The following is a 19,913-nucleotide window of genomic DNA, read 5'->3' on the forward strand; positions in this document are numbered from 1 at the left end:
CAATAACAATACAGTGCGATACACGAGGGGGTCGAGGGCCCTGCTCCTTGGAGCTTATAGTCTAGGAGGGAGGGTATAGTGGTACGGGAGGAAAAGCTGTGGGGGATGGCGTGTTAGGAAGAGTGGAGGCGATCGACAGAGGGTGGGGTAGGCTTCCCTGAAGAGGTGGGTTTTTAGGGTGCGCCTAAAGGAGAGGAGAGTGGGTGATAGTCTGATGGATTGGGGTAGGGAGCTCCAGAGGATGGGTGATGCCCTGGAGAAGTCTTGGAGGGGGGCATGGGAGGAGGAGATCAGGGAACTAGAGAGAAGGAGGTCTTGTGAAGAGTGGAGAGTGCGTTTTGGGTGGTATTTGGATATTAGGTCGGTGATGTAGTTTGGGGCAGAATTATGGACAGCTTTGTACGTCAGTATTAGCAGTTTGAATTTGATCCGTTGGGCAATCGGAAGCCAGTGGAGGGATTGGCAGAGGGGGGTGGCGGAAACGGAGCGGTTGGTAAGGTGGATGAGTCTGGTCGTCGTATTCAGGATCAACTGAAGCGGGGATAGCCTGTGGTGAGGCAGGCCAGTGAGGAGGGAGTTGCAGTAATCAAGTCATGATATGATGAGGGAGTGGATGAGCTGCTTAGTAGTTTCTGGGGTTAGGGAACCCATTACTAGGGTTCCATTAAGACCAGGTACTTTCTGTTCCCAAACCTTCGTGGGAGTCTGTTTCTATTTTGTTGGTTGCTCTCAGCATCCCCCAAAACGTCCTGCAACTTGGTAGAGCCTGTTCCCATTTTGTTGGCAGCTTTTGGCTTTCACCATCATCCTAAATATTCAGGTCAGTAGTCAGGTTGTTATATTATGACATTCACAACATTTCACAAGATTTGTTTTTTACCTCATTTTTAAAGCAGAACTCCAGACAAAAAAGTTCTTTGCATGTCCTTTATTGTTGTTTTCCTACCTTCACTGAATATGTCATTCATCTTCTGGTTCACTCAGTAGTTGCCCTGAAATAGCCTATTCCTTTTCAATAAAATTCTCTTTGGTTTCCTGTTTGTAAGACCAGTGACTACTATTCCCCCAGCCACTGGTTTTGGCACATCCCTTCTGTAGTTCTTTCTCCAGAAAGCAGTGATGTTGTTCAGCCCTACTTGCAGTGGTGGGTGGACCGAGACTCTGACACATTCATTGTGTACACCCACATTCACTACAATTCCTGTGGTTGATGGGAACTGCAGTTTCCTTTTGTGCAGCATGAGGGCATATGATATAATCCTTGCTGTTACACCTCCTCCTTTGCAGAGCAGATGTTGATATATTTTGCATTACAGAGATGAGGTCATGAAAATTCAGTTAAACTCTTCTCCTAAATGTTAAGGATTTTTAAAATTTTATTAACTGTCTAGTGGTTTGTGTAATGGGTATACTAAGGCCTTGTTCACACCATACGCGCAGAGAAACTGATGGAAACTGACGCGCAGATTTCACTTGCAGAGACATACGTTTACATCAGTTTTCATGTGTAGTAGGTGAATTATTAGTGCCCTATATTTGGTGTCATTGGGAGGAATAGTGCCATGCTGTTGGTGTCAGTAGGAGGAATAGTGCCCCATCATTGGTGTCAGTGGAAGGAATAGTGCCCCATTGTTGGTCTAAGTGGAAGGAATATTGCCCCATTGTTGGTGTCATTGGAAGGGATAGTGCCCCCTAGTTTGTGTCAGTAGAAGAACTAATGCCCCATTGTTTGTGTTAGTGGAAGGAATAGTGCCCCATCTTTGGTGTCAGTGGGAGGAATAGTGCCCCATCTTTGGTGTCAGTGGGAGGAATAGTGCCACATCTTTGGTGTCAGTGGAAGGAATAGTGCCCCATTGTTTGTGTCAGTGGGAAGAATAGTGTCTTAAGGGCCATTCAAAGACAAGCAAAGGTCCACATTCAGCCCTCAGGCCACAGTTGGGAGACCACAGTTCTAGATGGATGGCAAACTAAATTTTTCTTTTGAATCTTGACTTTTCCTTTATGCTGAGCGTTCACCCCACCCATTTCTATTGGTCCTTGTAATATGATGACAGCCCTATTCACAAATAGCATGGCTTGGGAAGTGGGTGGTTGCTAAATATTTCAGAGATGAGTAAAATGTTATAATTGGCTAGGAATCCTCTTAAAGCAGGACTGTGGAATGATGATATGGCTATTTTGCTTTGGCTTGACAAACCTAACCTAGAACATACAAGGTTGGCTGAAGTCAGACAAAGATGCTGCCATCTGTGCAGTCAAACGGAGGAAGTGTTGTGGTCGGCTCTATAGGAAGTGTTCTGATCTGAGACGTCTAGTAGAGTATTACATGGAGTACAAAGAGTGCTATTACAAACTGAAAGCAGAAGCCATTGAAGGTATGATATTTTATGTTGTGTTTTGTAGTCATCTTTGATGTTCTATTACATGTTCTAATAGTTTAGGTTTTTTCATTATTCTTACCTAGTTTAACCAGTGTGAATCTTTAAATATAACTTTGCTATGCAAGTCTCTAGGTTTAAAGTATTATTCATCCTTCCACACAATGTATAGTAATTACAGTAAATTGGGTTCTTTTATTTTTACTCTACTAAGCTGTAAGTACAGGAGGTTTGGCATATTTCGGTGCAAAACATACTTCACAGAAAAGGATGTAACGCTTGTTAGCTTTGCATGCCTATTATTATTATTATTATTATTTGGGAATTCTATTCGAGTCAACTACTCCCCTCGTCCAGTGCTAGGGTGACCCTCCCTGGTCCATGGCTCCTCTCAGCTGTAGTTGCAGATTTGTCATACTGAAAGGCCAAGTTGCTGCATCTTGTTTAGTGCAGTTTATAAAGACTAAGGCTCCATGTACACTGCAGCTGATAAATTGACGTTCTGGAAGTTTTCTGCGTTTTTTTTTCAGCAGCCCCTGAACTCTCCCTAATGTCTTCTTATGTGTCCATGTACACAACGTCATTCACAGTCATTTACAGGCGAGTTTATAGTCGTTTTTTTGAATGCACCAAACTTGCGTTGAGGAGTAGATTTTATCAGCACTTCAAGCGCCAAACGCTTGTAACCACGTTTAAAAGCATTTGCGTTTTAACTGTTCCATATCCAGATGCTGTCCAGAGCCTTTTTTCATCATCAGAAATGCATGCAAAGCATTTTCCATGTATTCAAATGGACCCGGTACACCAGCGTCATCCGTTCCAGGTTGTGCGCGAAGGAAAAAATGGTGTGAACGTGCTGCATTATGCTCATGATGGGATCCATAGTGAATACAACCAGAGAAGACAGCTAATCTCAACACATACTGCTCTCTCTGCTTCTGCTCTCTCTATTCCTCTCAAAATGTCTGAAATAGTTAATTTTTGTACTGTTTTTCAGTGCATTCTGGGCGTTTTGGAAGGTCTCCTGATGTTATCTTTAAAAAAACGCTTCTAAACATACATAAACGCGGTATGCCAACGCGGCTAAACAGACTTTTTTTAACCTGCATTTTCCAGCAGTCCGTTTCCATCATTCAGAAGTGTTTTCCAAACGTCCCGTGTACATGGAGCCTAAGAAGGTTTGGTGTGCTGAGTAGCTGGGATACAGTATGTCACCTGACCCCTAAAGAAACTGTGATATATACATTTACAAACCATTTTTTTTAATAATGTTAAAGGATAAGTTCACCTTTTTATAAATGATAATAAATGCACATCATTTACAGGTAAAAAAAAAGTGCATTTATAATTTTGTACCCTGGAGCCTGTAAAGCCTTGCACCCATGATCAACAGATCCTAGGTGCAGTGTTAGGCTCCTGCAGACTCTCAGTACACTGTCTGCCTCTACCTCCCATACAGGCAGGCAGTTACTGAAGTGCAGGAAGAATCAATGAACTATGAGAGCACTCTCCAGCGTCCTCACAAGTTCATTGAGAACTACAAGCCATTCGCCATGGTGGAAAACAGTAGTTGTAGTTCATTCATTCACGGAACTCTGTGAATGAATGAATGCGGTAATGCGGGTGTTACATGAGGCACATTTTAAGATCCTTCCTCCGTCGCAAAGTAGAATACCCTGTGTAAGCTCTGTGTTGGATGGTATCTGAGGGTACACAGGACAGTGATTTTACCGTCTCCATAATGTGACACTGTTCAGGCCTAGTGACTGGCTACTAGGCCCTAGGTCTACACCATAGGAAGGGGTCACATGCTCCCCCATGTAATATGAGGCAGCTGTGATTGAGAAAACAGTGACAGGAGCCCTGCAAAACTAACTACAAATCAGTAGTGGGCAAGAAAGAAACCATGGAAGGCAAAGTGGCAGAGCCCTTTAAGCTAACCACAAATGATATGATTGAGGTTATAAGCTGTGTCCATTGCTACAAACACAGTCATGGCCAAAAATATTGGCACCCCTGAATTTCTGTGAGAGAGTACACAGCGTTTCCTAGACAATTGTTACAATTACAAATGATTAGGCCTTCTCATGTTTATTTCTTTTGCTTGTATTGGTATGACACTTTTTTTGTGTGGAGAAACAAAAAGCCAGATCTGACACATTTCATGCAAAACTCCAAAAATTCGCTTTAAGCTCAACATTTATTGGGAGGAAAAAAAACGCCTTCTGGTTTGGGTTTTTGGTTGGACCTTTCTGGCAGAAAAAACACAAAATTTGCTTAAACTATGTAAAAAAAAATGCTCTATATCAACTTTTTTTTGCCAAAGGATGTGGTGTTTTTTTTTAACCTGTTCCCGCCTGCATAATGACGGCCGAGCGGGACTCTCGATGATACGGGTGGGCGTCAATTGACTTCCTTCCCAAATCGTGCATGCCTGCAGGGCCACGCTATGGCGAGATCTGGCGATGACAGTACCATGTGACCTGCTGTGACCAATCAGCAGGTCAAATGACAATTGTAAACCATGGATGGGTTCCTTTCATGCCATCCATTGTATACTATTGTGTCACTAGCTGTGATCACATGTACAGACTGGGCCAATCACAGCCCGTCTGTGTCATGTGATTAGGCGTGGCCATTCACAGCTAATCACAACAAAAAAACCTGACTTCTTCCCCAGAGTAGTACACTGTTACTATGGTAATATTTATACAGTGTATTATGAAAAAAAAAATCTTAAAATTGGAAACAAATATATTTTGTTCTTGTACTGTCACCAGTCAGTGTCCCTGATCACTGCCACACCAGTTATATGCTGATGCTGTACTGCACTGGTGATAGTATGTAAAAAAAAAAAATTAATTTCTTAATTTTCCAAAAAATTAAGACAAAATAATTACATGAACATGAAAAGGTTGCCATATGAATCTTACTAAATACCTCAGACTGTCTGCTTTGCAAAAAGGGGTCATTTGTGGGATATCTGTACTGTTATGACATTTTTGGGCCTCAAGAAATTAGATTGGCCGTCAGTACTTCAGGATTGATCAATTTTCAGATATATCCCATAGTTTTTGAACTCTATAACTTTCCTACAGACTAAATAATAAATACTAATTTGGATTATTTTCACCAAAGACATGTAGCAGAATACATCTCGGTCTAAAGTTATGAAGAACAATTTTTTATTTGCAAAATTGTATAACAAACAAAAAAAAAGTGGGGTTTTTTTCCCAAAATGTTTTTTTTTTTTTCCGTTAAATTAGCAAAAGATAAAAATCCCAGTGGTGATTAAATACCACCAAAAGAAAGCTCTAGTTGTGTGAACAAAATTATAAAAATTTAGTTTGGGTACAATGTTGCATGACCGTGCAATTGTCATTCAAAGTGTGAGAGCGCTGAAACGTGAAAACTGGCCTGGGCAGGAAGGGGGTAAGCCCAGTGTGCCTTTAGCCTTTGTCTTCTCATTCACTGTCTAATTACAGGCTGGCGGTGGGGGTGACATGGCGATATTAACTTAAAGTGTTATTAAACCCAGCACCCTGCATACACTATATCGGGTCTCCCACAGTACACAGAACATGGAAATGCATTTATTTTAGTAAATATAAACTGCTAAATACCTTTTCTCATCAACCGTATCAGCAGTCTTGTGACTTTTCTATTAGTTTCCAGCACAGCACTGGTTAAAACTTGTAGGAGGAGTTTTTATTCTCCCCTGATTGTTCTATGAAGCTGCATAACCCCTGACCTCTATCTGGACAGTGCTGATTGGCCCTGTGCTGATCGCATGCACTCTCCCAAGAAAACAAAAAACTCTAGCAATACACACCAAATTGAGCATATGCAGCTTACCCCCAAGACTGCTTTATCAGCTGATGGATTGGGGACAGTAAAAGAAGGGGAGGATCAGAGAAGACAGGATCAAACTTCCTTTTTACACAATGCAAATGGTTAATCCCTTAGGTTCCACAGTATAACAAGCATGCTTTACTGTATATACTGATTGAACTGTTGTGGGTTTCGTAACACTTTAACATCAGCATTGAAAAGTCAGGTCTTCAGACTGGCTGTGCTGGAAGGGCTATGTAAATCTCAGGAATGGAATACTCCAATAGTACAAAGTACACAATTCATATCATCATTGCTCTTTGCCTTGCTTTATTGGATACACCCAGTAGATCGTATCTATTGAAATTCTGTGTACAAATGCCCAATAAATTACTTTTGTGCCCTTTAAAATCTCAGAAAGGACATTTATGCTTCAGCAGGAAGTCTCGTGTTTATCTGCACAGTTCTTGATCATGGCTGAGTACTTGGAAGGTTTTATTTGCTATATGTTTATTTAATATGTAAGTGACATGGTGACTAGCCCTGTTGCATTGTTATGTTTTGCTCCTATGTAGGGCTGTCTGGCATTTGTATGTTTTTCCCGTGTCTTGGATGAAAAGATCCCCCTGGGATTATGAATGAATGTAGCATAATACACAGGACACTCCTTGTCAGAGGATAGAGGAAACCATATCATTTATTTGTTTTATGTTTGTATCAGATACTGCGCCTAATAGACATGAAGAATGTTCTGATATGTGCCGGCTTTTATGTATTCAGGGAATGGTCTTTACTGGTTTTAATGGCAGAGATGAATGGCCTTGCACATTGTGATGCAGTTGCTGAGCTGTGAGCAGTTCTCTAGGTTTACAGTCCGTGATGTATACTTTATTTAACACTGTCTAGGCGGCTGCTAAACTCCAAGTTCCTGATTAGAATGTTTGAAGCTGAACTATGGGCACAAAAACATTATTTAACCTCCCTGGCGGTATGATGATTTCAGATTTTTGGTGCTGAAAGCGGTACCATTATTTTGCATGGAAATTTGGGGTTTTATATTGTAGGCCTGTAATTCTTAGGAATAACTCACTGAAATCTGTCCAAACAAGAGTCTAGTAAACATCCCGGGTATGATAAAACTTGAAACACGAAATCATAAATTATGATTTAATAAATAATCATAAAAAATAATATAATAATACATTTAATTCAATAATATAATCAAACCAAAAACACTGACATTTGAAATATAGCGCCAAGTTCGCACATCACTGAGCAAAGTCGCAAAATCGTTTTCAGTGTCTGATGACGAATTTCCCCACGAATCATCACTCAATTCTGCAAGTGGTTCTAATTTACTATCGCTGTTCTCTAGCCGGTCTAAAACCGCTTTTGACCTAAAGGGACACTTTTTGGACACCATGGACATTTCTCAGTTTCTAGGCAGAAAGAACAGTAAAAATGCAGGCAGGGCACAGGACAAAGCACTCGGGACAAAATGTATGTGAAATGGTTTGATACAGTAATGTTTTACTATGTGATTTTAGTGTATTTAGTGAATGTCACTTTTTGTCATTTTCAAATTTCCAGCCGTTCCGTCCCCCGTACGTCCCGACGTCGCAGGGAACGGAACCCAGATGACAGATGCCGACATCCGCCGGATTACATTGCTGGGGACACTGCAGGAGGGACATCGCGGGAGCGCAGGACAAGGTAAGTGCAAGAGGGATCCCGGAGCAGCGCCGTATGGTAAGCCCGAGTGTAGCTCGGGGTTACCACTTCTGGTACTGAAAGTTAACCCCGAGCTACACTCGGGAATATCGCCAGGGAGGCTACATCCATTCTTCAATAGCCACAAAGGATATGCAGTTACTTTGTGTGCACCAAATGTCTTTGCAAACTCAGCTATTACCATATTAAAAAGCAGTGACCTCATTGCTGTTCTGTACATGGCCTATACAGAAAGTAGAGCTGTGGGAGGGACTTAGCTGGTCCACCCACTGCAGACTGCCTTCGGTGAATTATTGGAGGGGCGGAGACCAGACCAGTCACCCTGCACAAGGGGAGAGAGCACCAGTGACTGGTCTTCATTACAGGAAGCTCCTGCACAAAGGAAAAGATTCACACTGGATTACTGCACAGATCTGGAAGAAATACAGAAAGCGCACCAAGAATTCACGGAAGACTACACACTCCTCTTACATTTAGACAATATTTTACTTATTGCAGAGTTTTTAGTTAACATTTCAGTTATTAGAAATGGAAGTTTAATAGATATGAACCTGTATGCACACATTGATGGTGTTGGGGGGTATGGTCTGGGATATGTAAAGGTTATTTCATAGAGCAGCCTTTCTCAACCAGGGTGACTTTAGGTTTCTTCAGGGGTGCCTTGGCAAAATGTCTAAAAATTGCCCAAAACGTGTATACAAGCCAGAGGGTGGAACAAACCTGTCTTTTAGTTACACAAAGCCACAGTTTTCATTGTGCACCATTATCACCTTCTAGCCGCTGGCATCCTGACAACCAATGACATCATCAGTTGATAGGGAGGATGTCAGCTGCTTGCACAGCATCCTAGTTTGCCCCTGCCCCCTCTATCAGTGTTGGGGTCACATTAGCTCAGTGATGGATACAAACTGAGGGAGAAGAGAGAAACACTGGAACACTAGTCAGTACCAGTACCAAGAATAAATCACCTCTAATGTTGGGTGTCCTACATGTGTGGATGTTGCTGCGTTATATAAAACTATTGAAATAGTTTTTTCACATTTTAGAATGGGGTGCCTCAGGACTGTCCAAAATGTTAAAGCGTGCCTCGGGACTGTCCATAATTTTAAAGGGTGCCTTCACTGAAAAAAGGTTGAAACACTGTCATAGAGTCATTGTGGTCCTAGGCCAATGAGCAGCAGCAGGTTTCTATCTGCATGTACTATATCATTCACAACTGACTTGTCCCATACTATTTGTAGGATAAGTCCAACTTTCAGAGCCTTATTTACACATGTGGTTGGGGATTGGCAAAAACGTGTGATCGAAGCACATTTTTACCCCCCCAACCACTAAACCCTGGTGTATGTGCAAGAGGCAACTGTGCATACAAATGTTATTTGACACAGATCAGCCCCTGCTGCTGCTTAGTGTATCTACAGTGAAAATTGTATTTTATATTTGGATATTCTATGGAAGGATAAGGCCCCTTTCACATGGGTGGACCAATCTGGGTCCACTTGACAGGTGTTTTAGGTGGACCTAATCAAACCTTCCATTATCCTCTAAGGAGCTGCAGATGTAAACAGACTTGTGTCCGTTTACACACATCTACAGCTGATTGGATCCTATCCGCTAAAAACAAATGAATGGGGATCCGTTCCCCATCTGTAGATCAGATTGTAGTTAGGTGTAAATGGACAGGCGGTCCATTTACATCCAACCGCCCATAGTATACAACATGCTGTGTCCGCTCTGCATAAGCGGAGTGGACACGGACAAACCATCCACTTTCTCAGAGGGAATCAGTGGACCGTCTACCCTGTGTGGAAGAGGCCTTATATCCTGCATCAGGTTTGTCTTGCTGTTTGTGTCCCCACTGGGGTAATTTACTCTGTCTTTTCTCTTGGCCATTTTTTCAGAGAGATGTTTGGAGTCTGCAACTGCATTTACATCAATATATACCACGGGAGGGGAAGGACTCATTAGGGTTGATTTACTAAAGGCAAATAGACTGTGCACTTTGCAAGAGCATTTTCTACAGAGCTTAGTAAATGAGGGGAAGTTCTGCTGACTTTAGTCATCCAATCATGTACAAGCAATATGCTGTTTATTTTTGTTTTTGTTTTCCTTGCATGAGGTTTGGTATTCTTTTTTTTCTCTGCAGCTGTACTTGCAAAGTGTGCAGTCTATTTGCTGTTAGTAAATTAACCACATTTTTGTCATAAATATGCAGGATCAGGGGCAGACTGACCATTTGGAAACTCAGGCACTGCCCGAGGGCCCGGGGTCAGTAGGGGCCCCCATGAGATGCCCCTGGTACCTTTTTCATAGGCTTTTTTGAGTTTGGGCAAGGACACTGGGGCCTCATGATCTCCTATTGCCCGGGGGCCCCATGAGTTGTCAGTCCGCCCCTGTGCAGGATTTTAGTATTTGGCTATTTTATCACCCAGTAGAAGAGCTGTAGGGATTTGTGGGAACGTGCAATTTTTTTTTTTTTTTTGGATGGTTTATTATAGATTGCCAGAACTCTATAAAGACCCAGGTACTGAGTATATGAGCCAAATCACAAAACTCTGCAAACGGATGCATGTATTAGAAATCGGTAAAAATATATATTTTTTTATTTTTTTTTTATGGATGGTTCAATATTACTTAGCAACTTTATAACTTTATTTTAAATTAAATTGGTGTGCTTACTATGGATAGAACAAACTTTGTGTGAAAAAAAGAGTATTCTCTTCCTAGATAGTGTTTTTCTTCATGCTGTATTCCACTTTTCTATAGACAGACTTGAAGCTTGCAGTCTTGAGCATGTTACTTACACTACTGTTTAACTGTATCCTAAAGCATATTGCTGTGTAAAGGATTTAGGTAATTCCCATGTCGTGCTTGATTGGAAGAGTAAACCAATTACTGCCCCATCTACGTCATTGATCCTTGAAGAACAGGATGTAAATATCTGACACTTATTGCTGTTCACATTTGTCTTTGTGCTGTGAAGAATGTGAAAATCAGCAACACAAATGTGAAGGTGCTGCAAGATGTTGGAACTTGTATATTGCTGATGTGCTTTCTATGGAAATAAATCCTTACTTTCCAAAGGTTAATTTGTACTGTTTAGAGCCATACTCGTCATGGAGCCTATTCGCTTCATTAATCTGTAATGCGTTTTTTTTTCTTTTAATTACTTGCGGTGTTTTTGGGTGGCGTACCATTTGCAGGCCTACAAGAATGAATGCGCATCAGCATGCCTTACTCGGTAGTCACCCCAATGGGGATCTAGATCCCAGTACAAATGTTAAGATTGTAACCCTTCCTGAGTGTATCAAAACATTTTGGCTCAAAAGTTGTTTTTTTTTTCCAGATCTCTATAGTCCATTGCATAAGTATTGCAGGCTAACATGCACTGCTCATTTATAAGAAAGGCCAATGCACCAAAACGGATCACAAATTGGACATGAACCATTTTTTCGCTAGTGTATTGTGGAGCACTGCAACGTGTGTTGTACTGCCATTAACAATCAATTGCACCACAACGCATGAAAGACCCATGGCTGACACCTTTTCAACTACTGTGCACAAACAGGATAGATGGGATTTCATCAGTGCTGCCGCTAGAAGAATAGAGGCAGTGCCCTTGAACTGGGCCTGGGCTGACTGTTAGGGGCCCCAGTTCAGTGTCATTCCATAGTGCAAAGGGCCACCTGCTTTCAAGCATAAAGGCAGAGCAAAGAGAAAAAAATGGAAACAACCGGTCAACTGCTACAGCAGTGGATCCTCCTTTTTTTCTGTTGTTTTTTTAAAGTATATTTATAGCTAGAAAGTTTTTTTTTTTACCTGCTTTGGCTAGATTGTGGAAGGGTCCTCACTGGGGAGGTTTGCCTTTTTTTTTTTTTTTTTTTCCCCTGGTGACACTTGTCACTGGGGCAGGCATTGATGAGAAATCCAACAATTTTCAGGAAGTGGTGATCGAATCTTGTAATGGGGACATCTGTTCCAATGACCTATATTAAAGTGATTATAAATGCCAAATATTTTTTTTAAATTAAACTAAAAGAACATGCTTTACTTACCTGCTCTGTGCAGTTGTTATGCACAGAGCAGCCCCAATCCTCCGGTCCCCTGCTGATGCTTCTGACTCCTTCCCCTTGCCAAGTGCTCCCATAGCAAGCCAATCGCGGCTTGGCCCTGGCCTCATGCTCTCTCCTCATTGGTTGTGATTGGCAGCCAATGGTTCTCGCTGCTGGCCCTCACATTCCTTCTGTACTGAAATGTATTGTAATTGTACTGTCTCCCTTATATTGTAAAGCGCTGCGCAAACTGTTGGCGCTATATAAATCCTGTATAATAATATTATATCTGAGCCAATAAGGGTGGAGAGAGCTTTGGCTCGTATTCACATCACTGAATCAAGATCATGATCAGGTAAGTATGGGGGGGGGGGGGGAGATGAGCTGCACGCAGAATGTTTATACCTCAACGCAGAGAATGCATTAAAGTGATACTAAAGCATTGTGGGTTTTTTTAAATAAAATAACGAATGTTATACTTACCTGCTCTGTTCAATAGTTTTGCACACCGCTTCCCCAATCCTCTTCTTTTTGGGTCCCCTACCGGTGCTCCTGGCTCCTCCCCCTCGAGCAGTGACCCCAGAGAAAGCCGCTTAAGCAGTGCCCCCAGAGAATGCCGCTTGCCCTGGGGGCACCACCCCATGCTCACTCACGAACCTCTACTCTATGCTTCCATAAGACACATAGAGCCGTGGCCACCACTCTCTCCTCATTGGCTTACTGGCTTTGGTTGATGGCCAATAGGCTCCTGTTGCTACCTCAGCCAATGAGGGAGAGTCCCCATACAACCAATGGCTATCTTGCACAACGCTGGATCATAGAATGCATGAAGATAAAAAACCTTGAGCCTTTAAAACCACTTTAAGGGAAAAAAAATGTCTGCCTTTAAACATTTTAAAAAGTAATGACACTTAATGCAGTGGCAGTGGGCAATCATCTATGCCGCAGAAAAAAGCTCTTGTGTAGTGACATTGGCACCATTCACTCAGTATTCTCCCATGAGTCCAACTCACAGATGATGCACCCCCATGACGGCCTGGCTTAACAGGAGGTGGGCTGAATGATGTTGGGACCGGCTGGAGGGAGAGAATAGTCTTCGGGGGACAGCATGGAAGTACTTTATATGCAGTAAATACAGTATATAATATACAGAAAACAGAACATTGTAGTCAGTCTATTATAATATCAGTTCATCTAGATACAGTCTTAACAGAGAGGTAAGGCCAGAGCTCTTTTGGTCATACTTCTCATGTGCTCTTGGTTCCGGTTTCCTGTGACCCAGAATCAACCAACAGTGGGCTTTAGCTGTCACAGGGTCACTCCAATCTCTGAAGAGATCCAGACAATAATGTTGGGATCCATCCAGATTCCTGAGTGGCAACTAGCTGAGCCTTCCAGAAAGCCACTTGCCCCCTCTCATGCTCGGCACTTCAGTGAGCAGTGGAGGGGCAGAGCACAGAGTGGACCTAAGAATGAGCAATCGATGGTCAGGTGATTGCTCAGTTTTCTGGCTTGGAGGTGGCTGGAGACGGCTGCAGCATTGGACCAATGCTGCAGTAGGTAGGCGAGTATATTTTTTATTTTTTTTTATTTTTTAAGGATTTTCACAATACCCTTATTTTTTTCTTTCTAAAAGCTGGTAGTTCCACTACCTGTTCGTATGCACCTCTACAACCCTTGCTGATGCTCCCTGGCCAGGCCTGATCAGGAAAAGGTCATTTTGACTGGTCTGTGTTGCTTCCCCTAAGACCAGCAAAGGCCAGTAGGAGTTTACCTTTGTAGAAATAATAGAAAAATCTTCTGCTGAACAAGCATTAGACATGTACAGCCGGCCACTATGTATCTGTAGGTGGCTTTGGGTTTGTTGTACTATTGTTTAATAGATGAATCAAATGGCTTTTGCGTTTGACTCCAAATTTTTCATTTTCTTCTCCAGGTGACCAGAGAAAAGGAGGATGGCTAAGGACCACGCACACAGGAATTGTGAATTAAAAAATAGTTGATACTTTTCTTTTTCAAATGCCAAAGATATCCCAGTGGGAATTAAAGATAATTGGTTTTATGTGGTGCACAAACAATTGAGAGAAACATGTCAAAGAAAACCCGAGCCAAAGGAGATAAGTGGGAAGCGGAGATGGAGGCCTTTCAGGTGGCCAATGAGGAACTCCGGACAAAACTTACCCAAATCCAAATAGAATATCAGCAGGAGAAAAGTAAGGTACTGTATATCCACAGAGAGAGTGCTGGCTGACACAATATTTATCAAGGAGAAATAAGATTTGTATGTGTTGCTGTTTAACAGTATTTAGGATAAAAAAAAGACAGACCGAGTGCAAATCACCAGTATTGCCTGTAGTCTCCTTTCATGTGATCTTTTTTGACATGTCTGTATGGAGGCGGCCATCACAGTCCCCCTTTACATCACAACCCCCCTTGTACATCAGTGTCTTTAGCCTACCCTTGACATCGTAGCTCCCTTTACATCAGTGTCCGCAGCCTCCCTTCACATCACAGTCCCGCCTCCCCCTTACATCAGTGTCCATAGCCCCCCTTTACATCACAATCCCCCCTTTAAAGCAGTGCCATGGTGTCCTCCATTCTCGTCACATCACAGCCCCCCTCTACATTGGAGTGGCCCCTTCACAGTGCAGTGCATGTCGCAGTGCCCCTTTTTATAACACAGTGCCCCTTTCTATGTAAGTCTCCCCTGCAGAGTCCTACCTTCAACAGGGCAGAGGCACTTATCAGCCTGGGATGTGCTTTCCCGAGTCTCTCACTTGGCCGCTGCTGCCATCCTCACAGCAGGGTAAAGGGTGGGAGGTGTTGCCGATCTTGGTGGAGGGCGGGAGCTGCCCAACTTACTATTACTCGCTTGTTAATGACAGGAGTTGCCAGGTGGAAGACTGAGAAGACACAGCTGCTAAGCAGCGGCCGTGGTTCACACAGGACTGTCACTCTGTCCAGGTCCAGACCATGGTCCACCATTTCGTGATCCCTGATGCAGAATAAACAGCTAGGGATTCCAGCTGCAAAGGAGTGATACCTAAATTATGGTGGGGTCTGAGTGCTGTCATGTGGGATGGGGAGAGAGGCCTCGTCTCTGTGTCAAGTGCGGACTGACCATTTGGAAACTCGGGCACTGCCCGAGGGTCCAGGGTCAGTAGGGGGCCCCATGAGATGCCCCTGGTACCTTTTTCATAGGCTTTTTTGAGTTTGGGCATGGACACGGGCCCCATGATCCCCTATTGCCCGGGGGCCCCATGAGTTGTCAGTCCGCCCCTGATCAACCCACAATATTGCTGCTTTTACTACTTCTTGGTAATATGTTTAATGTAAAGCATGGTCATCCTTGATGGTACAGGCTCACTTAAGGTATATCTAAGGGCAAAATGTTTTTGTTTTGGATAGAAAGATGAATGTTTTTGCGCTAGCTGTGTCCCAATGGGGAGATTTGGCACCCGTAATTTTATTCTCTCCCTGTTGGAATAGCAGATTCGGGTTGTGAGGCCATTCTGCCTGCTGCCTGAGTTCAGTGCTGTTTACAGAAGGTTATATAACAGGATTATGTGCACATGAGCCCAAAGGCTTTAACTAACTGTTTCACCTTCCTCCAGCAGTCTGTGCAGAATGTACATTTTCAGTCTTGTGATCAGCAGACAGGTTGGCCTTAGGCTCCATGTACAATGCAGCTGATAAACTCACGTTCAGGAGCTTTTCTGCGTGTTTTTTTTTTTTTTTTTTTTTTTTTTAGCATGCCCTGAACTCTCCCTAATGTTTTCCTGTGTCCATGTACACTATGTCGTTTACAGGCAGTTAAGTTTACAGACGTTTTTTGAATGCACAAAACTTGAGTTCAGGAGTAGATTTTATCAGCGTTTCAAACGCCAAACACTTGTAGACACGGCTAACCGCGTTTATTTGCATTTAGGAATGCATGCAAAGCTTTTTCCATGTATTCAAATGGACCCGGTACACCAGCGCAGTCAGTTCCAGGTTTTGCGTGAAGGTAAAAATGGTAGAACATGCCGCATTATGCTCATGATGGGATCCATAGTGAATACAACCAGAAAAGACAGGTCATCTCAAAACCTACTGCTCTCTCTGCTTCTGCTCTCTCTATTTCTCTCAAAATGTCTGAAATAGTTATTTACTGTTTTTCAGTGCATTCTGGGCATTTTGGAAGGTCTCCTGAGGTTATCTTAAAAAACGCTTCTAAACGCAAACGCTCAAACGCGCATAAATGCAGTATGCAAACGCGGCTAAACTGATGTTTTTAACCTATATTTTCCAGCAGTCCGTTTCCATCGTTCAGAAGTGTTTTCCAAACGTTCCGTGTACATGGAGCCTTACAAGCCCATAGGGCACTGTTACTTGGCTGACATGTTTGCTCTGAGAGGGAGAAAATACAAGTCAGTAACAGCACATACACTTGTCCCCGACAGGTAAAGTAGCAGTATTTTAACAACTTAGGAGTGGAGATTCAGATTCTTTTTACGCTGCACGCACACTGGCTTAAAAAAAAAAATTGCTGCGTTTAGCATGTAGAAGCAGCTCATGTTATCCTATGTATCCATGCACATTAGGTAGTCTAGAGGTTTCTTAAGCTCTGCATTTAGAGACAGAAAAAAAAATTCTTTTTTGGGTTTTCGAGACCAGAAAAAATGCTAAATGCACCTAAACACTAGTACAAAAAAAGCTCAACATTCTGCATTTTTTTCTGCCAAGAGCACTGGCGTTATTTTAAGCCAGTGTGCATTGAGCCTTAATGCCCATTCCTGATTGGTTCTCTCTAACCTTTTGCTAATTGGGCATGGTTTGGGCCCTTGTTCACACTATTGGGCTGCAGTAACGCATTACTCGCATTGGTGCAACGCAGTGTCATTCATTCTGAATTAACCTTCTCAAGGCTAATGTTGCCGTGGGCTGCCAAAACTGTTCTGTTAACCTTTTTGTGTTATGCAGACTATTTAAATGATTTTCCTACCTTAATGCAACATGTGTTAACACTGTGTGAACACTGCACACTAGCATTTTTTTTAAGCTAAAAAAAAGCTGAGAAAAATTTTGGATGAAAAAACACTGGCAATAGCGGTTTTTTGGAACGTTTTAGTAGCGTTCAGAAATGTGTAGGAGCGTTTTGATAGCATTTTTACAGTACATGTAGAGAGGAAAAAAAAGGCTGGAAAAAAGCTGTTAGGAGCATTTTAGTAGTGTTTAGCGTTTTTTTCTGCTGAAAAAACACTACAAAAAACTCTACAAAAAATGTGCGGCCGCACATTTGCGTGCAATTAACAAAAAACATACGTGCTGAGAGCGTGCACCCTGTGCGCTCCCAGCACACATGTCCGGTACTCACGGAAAGGTCCCGGTCTACTCTTTCGATCGGGACCTTTCCCAATCATGTGACTGCCGTGATGACGCGTCACGGCGGTCACATGATCCCTAAGCCCAGCCCATCCCGTCTTCCGGCTTCTGAAACTCTTAAAGGGCCGGGAGGCGCCGGCGGGAAGGGGTTAAAAACCGCTAGTGTGCATGGAGCCTTAAAGTCACAGCATTCTTTCTGCTACATCTGCATTGTCAACAGTCTCAAGGACCTACAGCTATGCCACCTTGCCGGTAGAATTGCTTCTAGTGCTGCAGGTGAAGATCAGGGCTCTGTGGGCTCTGTATTACGCATGTCATACTTGTCCCCCATCCTTTGTATTACATCCTACAGTCCTTCCTTAGATCAAAATGTGTTCTAGTTATATCACTGAAATAAACACAGATATAAGGCCGCCATATATAGAAAAATGGGAAAGGGATATAGGTGTAATAATAGATGTGGAAAAACAGAAGAAAATATATAGATTAATCCATGAAAATATAAACATGCGGGAGGTAGAAATGAACTATAAATGTTTGGCAAGATGGTATATCACACCGAGTGTGGCACACAGATTGAGTGGAGATAATTCACCTTTGTGTTGGCGGGGTGGTGGAGGTAGAGGCACAATGTATCACATATGGTGGGAGTGTTCTAATATACAGGAATATTTGGAGAAAATAGTGAATTTGATTCAGAAAATTACAGAGGTTGACATTATATTTGACCCAGAGACTTGCCTTTTCCATATTACCAAGCTTTCAGTCAAAAAATATAAAAAATCTGGTGTATTGTATTATTTGAACGCAGCAAAGGGCTTGATACCCAAGTTCTGGCAGAGACCGGAGGTGCTGAAAATAGAGGATTGGGTTGACAGGGTGGATCAAATATGTTAGATGGAGGAACTTTACCATATGAACGCAGATAAGATGGAGAGCTATCATATAAGATGGAACAAATGGGAGGAATTTAAAACGTTAAAGTCAAATATAGAGTTTATGGGGGAATAATCTAAAATAACACGGTTACACTTTTCTCTTCTCTTTTGAGCACATGGATCTCCAGAAAGGAATAGGAAAATGCAGAGCAGAGGGGGTGGGGGGGGGGGGGGGGGCGGATGGGTGGTATTAGGGTGGGGGGTGTAGGAAGAAAAGGTGATCCAATAAATGTACAGAAAATGTGTTAATGTTTTTAAAAGAATATGTTTGTACAATTTTTTATCCTTGAAAAATCAATAAATATTTTTAAAAAATGTGTTCTAGTTGGCATATTCTGTTACAGTATCTCTTCTTACTGTCTGTTTTTTATATGCAGGTGAGTAAACTTCGAGAGAAGATCCAAGACGTCAAGCAGGAAAGGGAGCAAGAACAGCATAGACATACTGTGTATGTTTCTGAACTAAAGGCAAAGCTGCACGAGGAGAAAATGAAGGAGCTACAATCAGTCCGAGAGGTGCTCATACGCCAGCATGAACTGGATGTAGCCCGCGTAGTGAAGATTAAAGATGCAGAGATTCAGCGACTACAGTCCACCGTCAATGTGTTAAGGGATGGGGCAGCAGACAAAGTAAAAACAGCTCTGTTAAATGAGGCCCGAGAAGAGGCCAAGAGGTCTTTTGATAACGAACGTATAAAATTCCAACAAGAAATCCTGGAATTAAAGGGTGGTAAAAAACACTTGGAGGAGTCGCTGAATAATGTCATGCAGGCAGATAAAATGAAGGCAGCCGATTTGCGGATAGCCTATCAAACCCACCAGGACGAGATCACCAGGATAAAACGGGAGAGTGAGCGTGACATCCGTAGGCTGGTAAGGAATTTACATTCGTAGGGTCAGTCCTTTTCTCTTTGTGCTTCTGTGTAAGCATTCATTTACATGTGGGCTTAAGTCAGTGTCCCACCAAGGGGGGAACCTGCATAGTATGTAGCCTGCCAAGACAAATTCTGCCAAGTAATTTTGTATTGACTTTGTAATGTGAATCCAATGGAACAAAACCTTACTTTGAAACCAGCATTTTTTCCTTTATGGGTCCCCATTCATCAGTCACATAAAGTATGTATGAGTTTAACCTTTTCGCTGCCAGAGCCGTTTTTCCATACGTTTAAAAACTTATCTTCGGCATGAAGATTACCCAAAATCAACAAACATATTTACTGAAAGCAGACAAACTAGAGAATAAAATAGTGGTAGATCCAATTTTTTTACGTCACACAAAATTTCAGTAGTAAAAAGCTCAAGTTAATTTTAGGGCAAACAAATGCAATATATTACCAACTTTTTTGGTAATGTATAAAATATGAGGTTGCACTGAGTAAATAGATACCCAACATGTCAAACCTTAACCACTTTCAGGGCGCCCACCTGCAATGTAATGCGAATGGGCAACAGCTACAAGGACCAGTGACGTACCCATACATTGCTGGTCCTTTGTCAACACGGAGGCTCTGCGCATCCACAGGACACAGCAGAATGAGAATCCTGGTAATCGGGACCTGATGATCACGATTGCTATACGATCACATGATCACAATGACAACAAAGTTTTTATGAATCAGC

General features: G+C 42.4%; 1 protein-coding gene across 8 annotated transcripts in view; it reads left to right on the plus strand.

Moving 5' to 3' along the window:
• The window catches only part of JAKMIP1 (janus kinase and microtubule interacting protein 1), a 249,212-nt gene that overhangs the window by 61,522 nt on the left and 167,777 nt on the right, over positions 1-19,913 (plus strand). For all 8 annotated transcript variants that reach the window (XM_089677388.1, XM_089677383.1, XM_089677387.1 and 5 more), the window contains exons 2-3: positions 13,929-14,210; positions 18,672-19,166. In XM_089677388.1, coding sequence (XP_089533514.1) covers positions 14,082-14,210; positions 18,672-19,166 — 624 coding nt within the window. In that variant the 5' untranslated portion in view covers positions 13,929-14,081. The remainder of the gene's footprint in view (positions 1-13,928; positions 14,211-18,671; positions 19,167-19,913) is intronic.

This window comes from Staurois parvus, unplaced genomic scaffold, assembly GCF_062004578.1.
Source record: "Staurois parvus isolate SC_StPar_1 unplaced genomic scaffold, SC_StPar_1.0 ptg000186l, whole genome shotgun sequence".
Classification (NCBI taxonomy): domain Eukaryota; kingdom Metazoa; phylum Chordata; class Amphibia; order Anura; family Ranidae; genus Staurois; species Staurois parvus.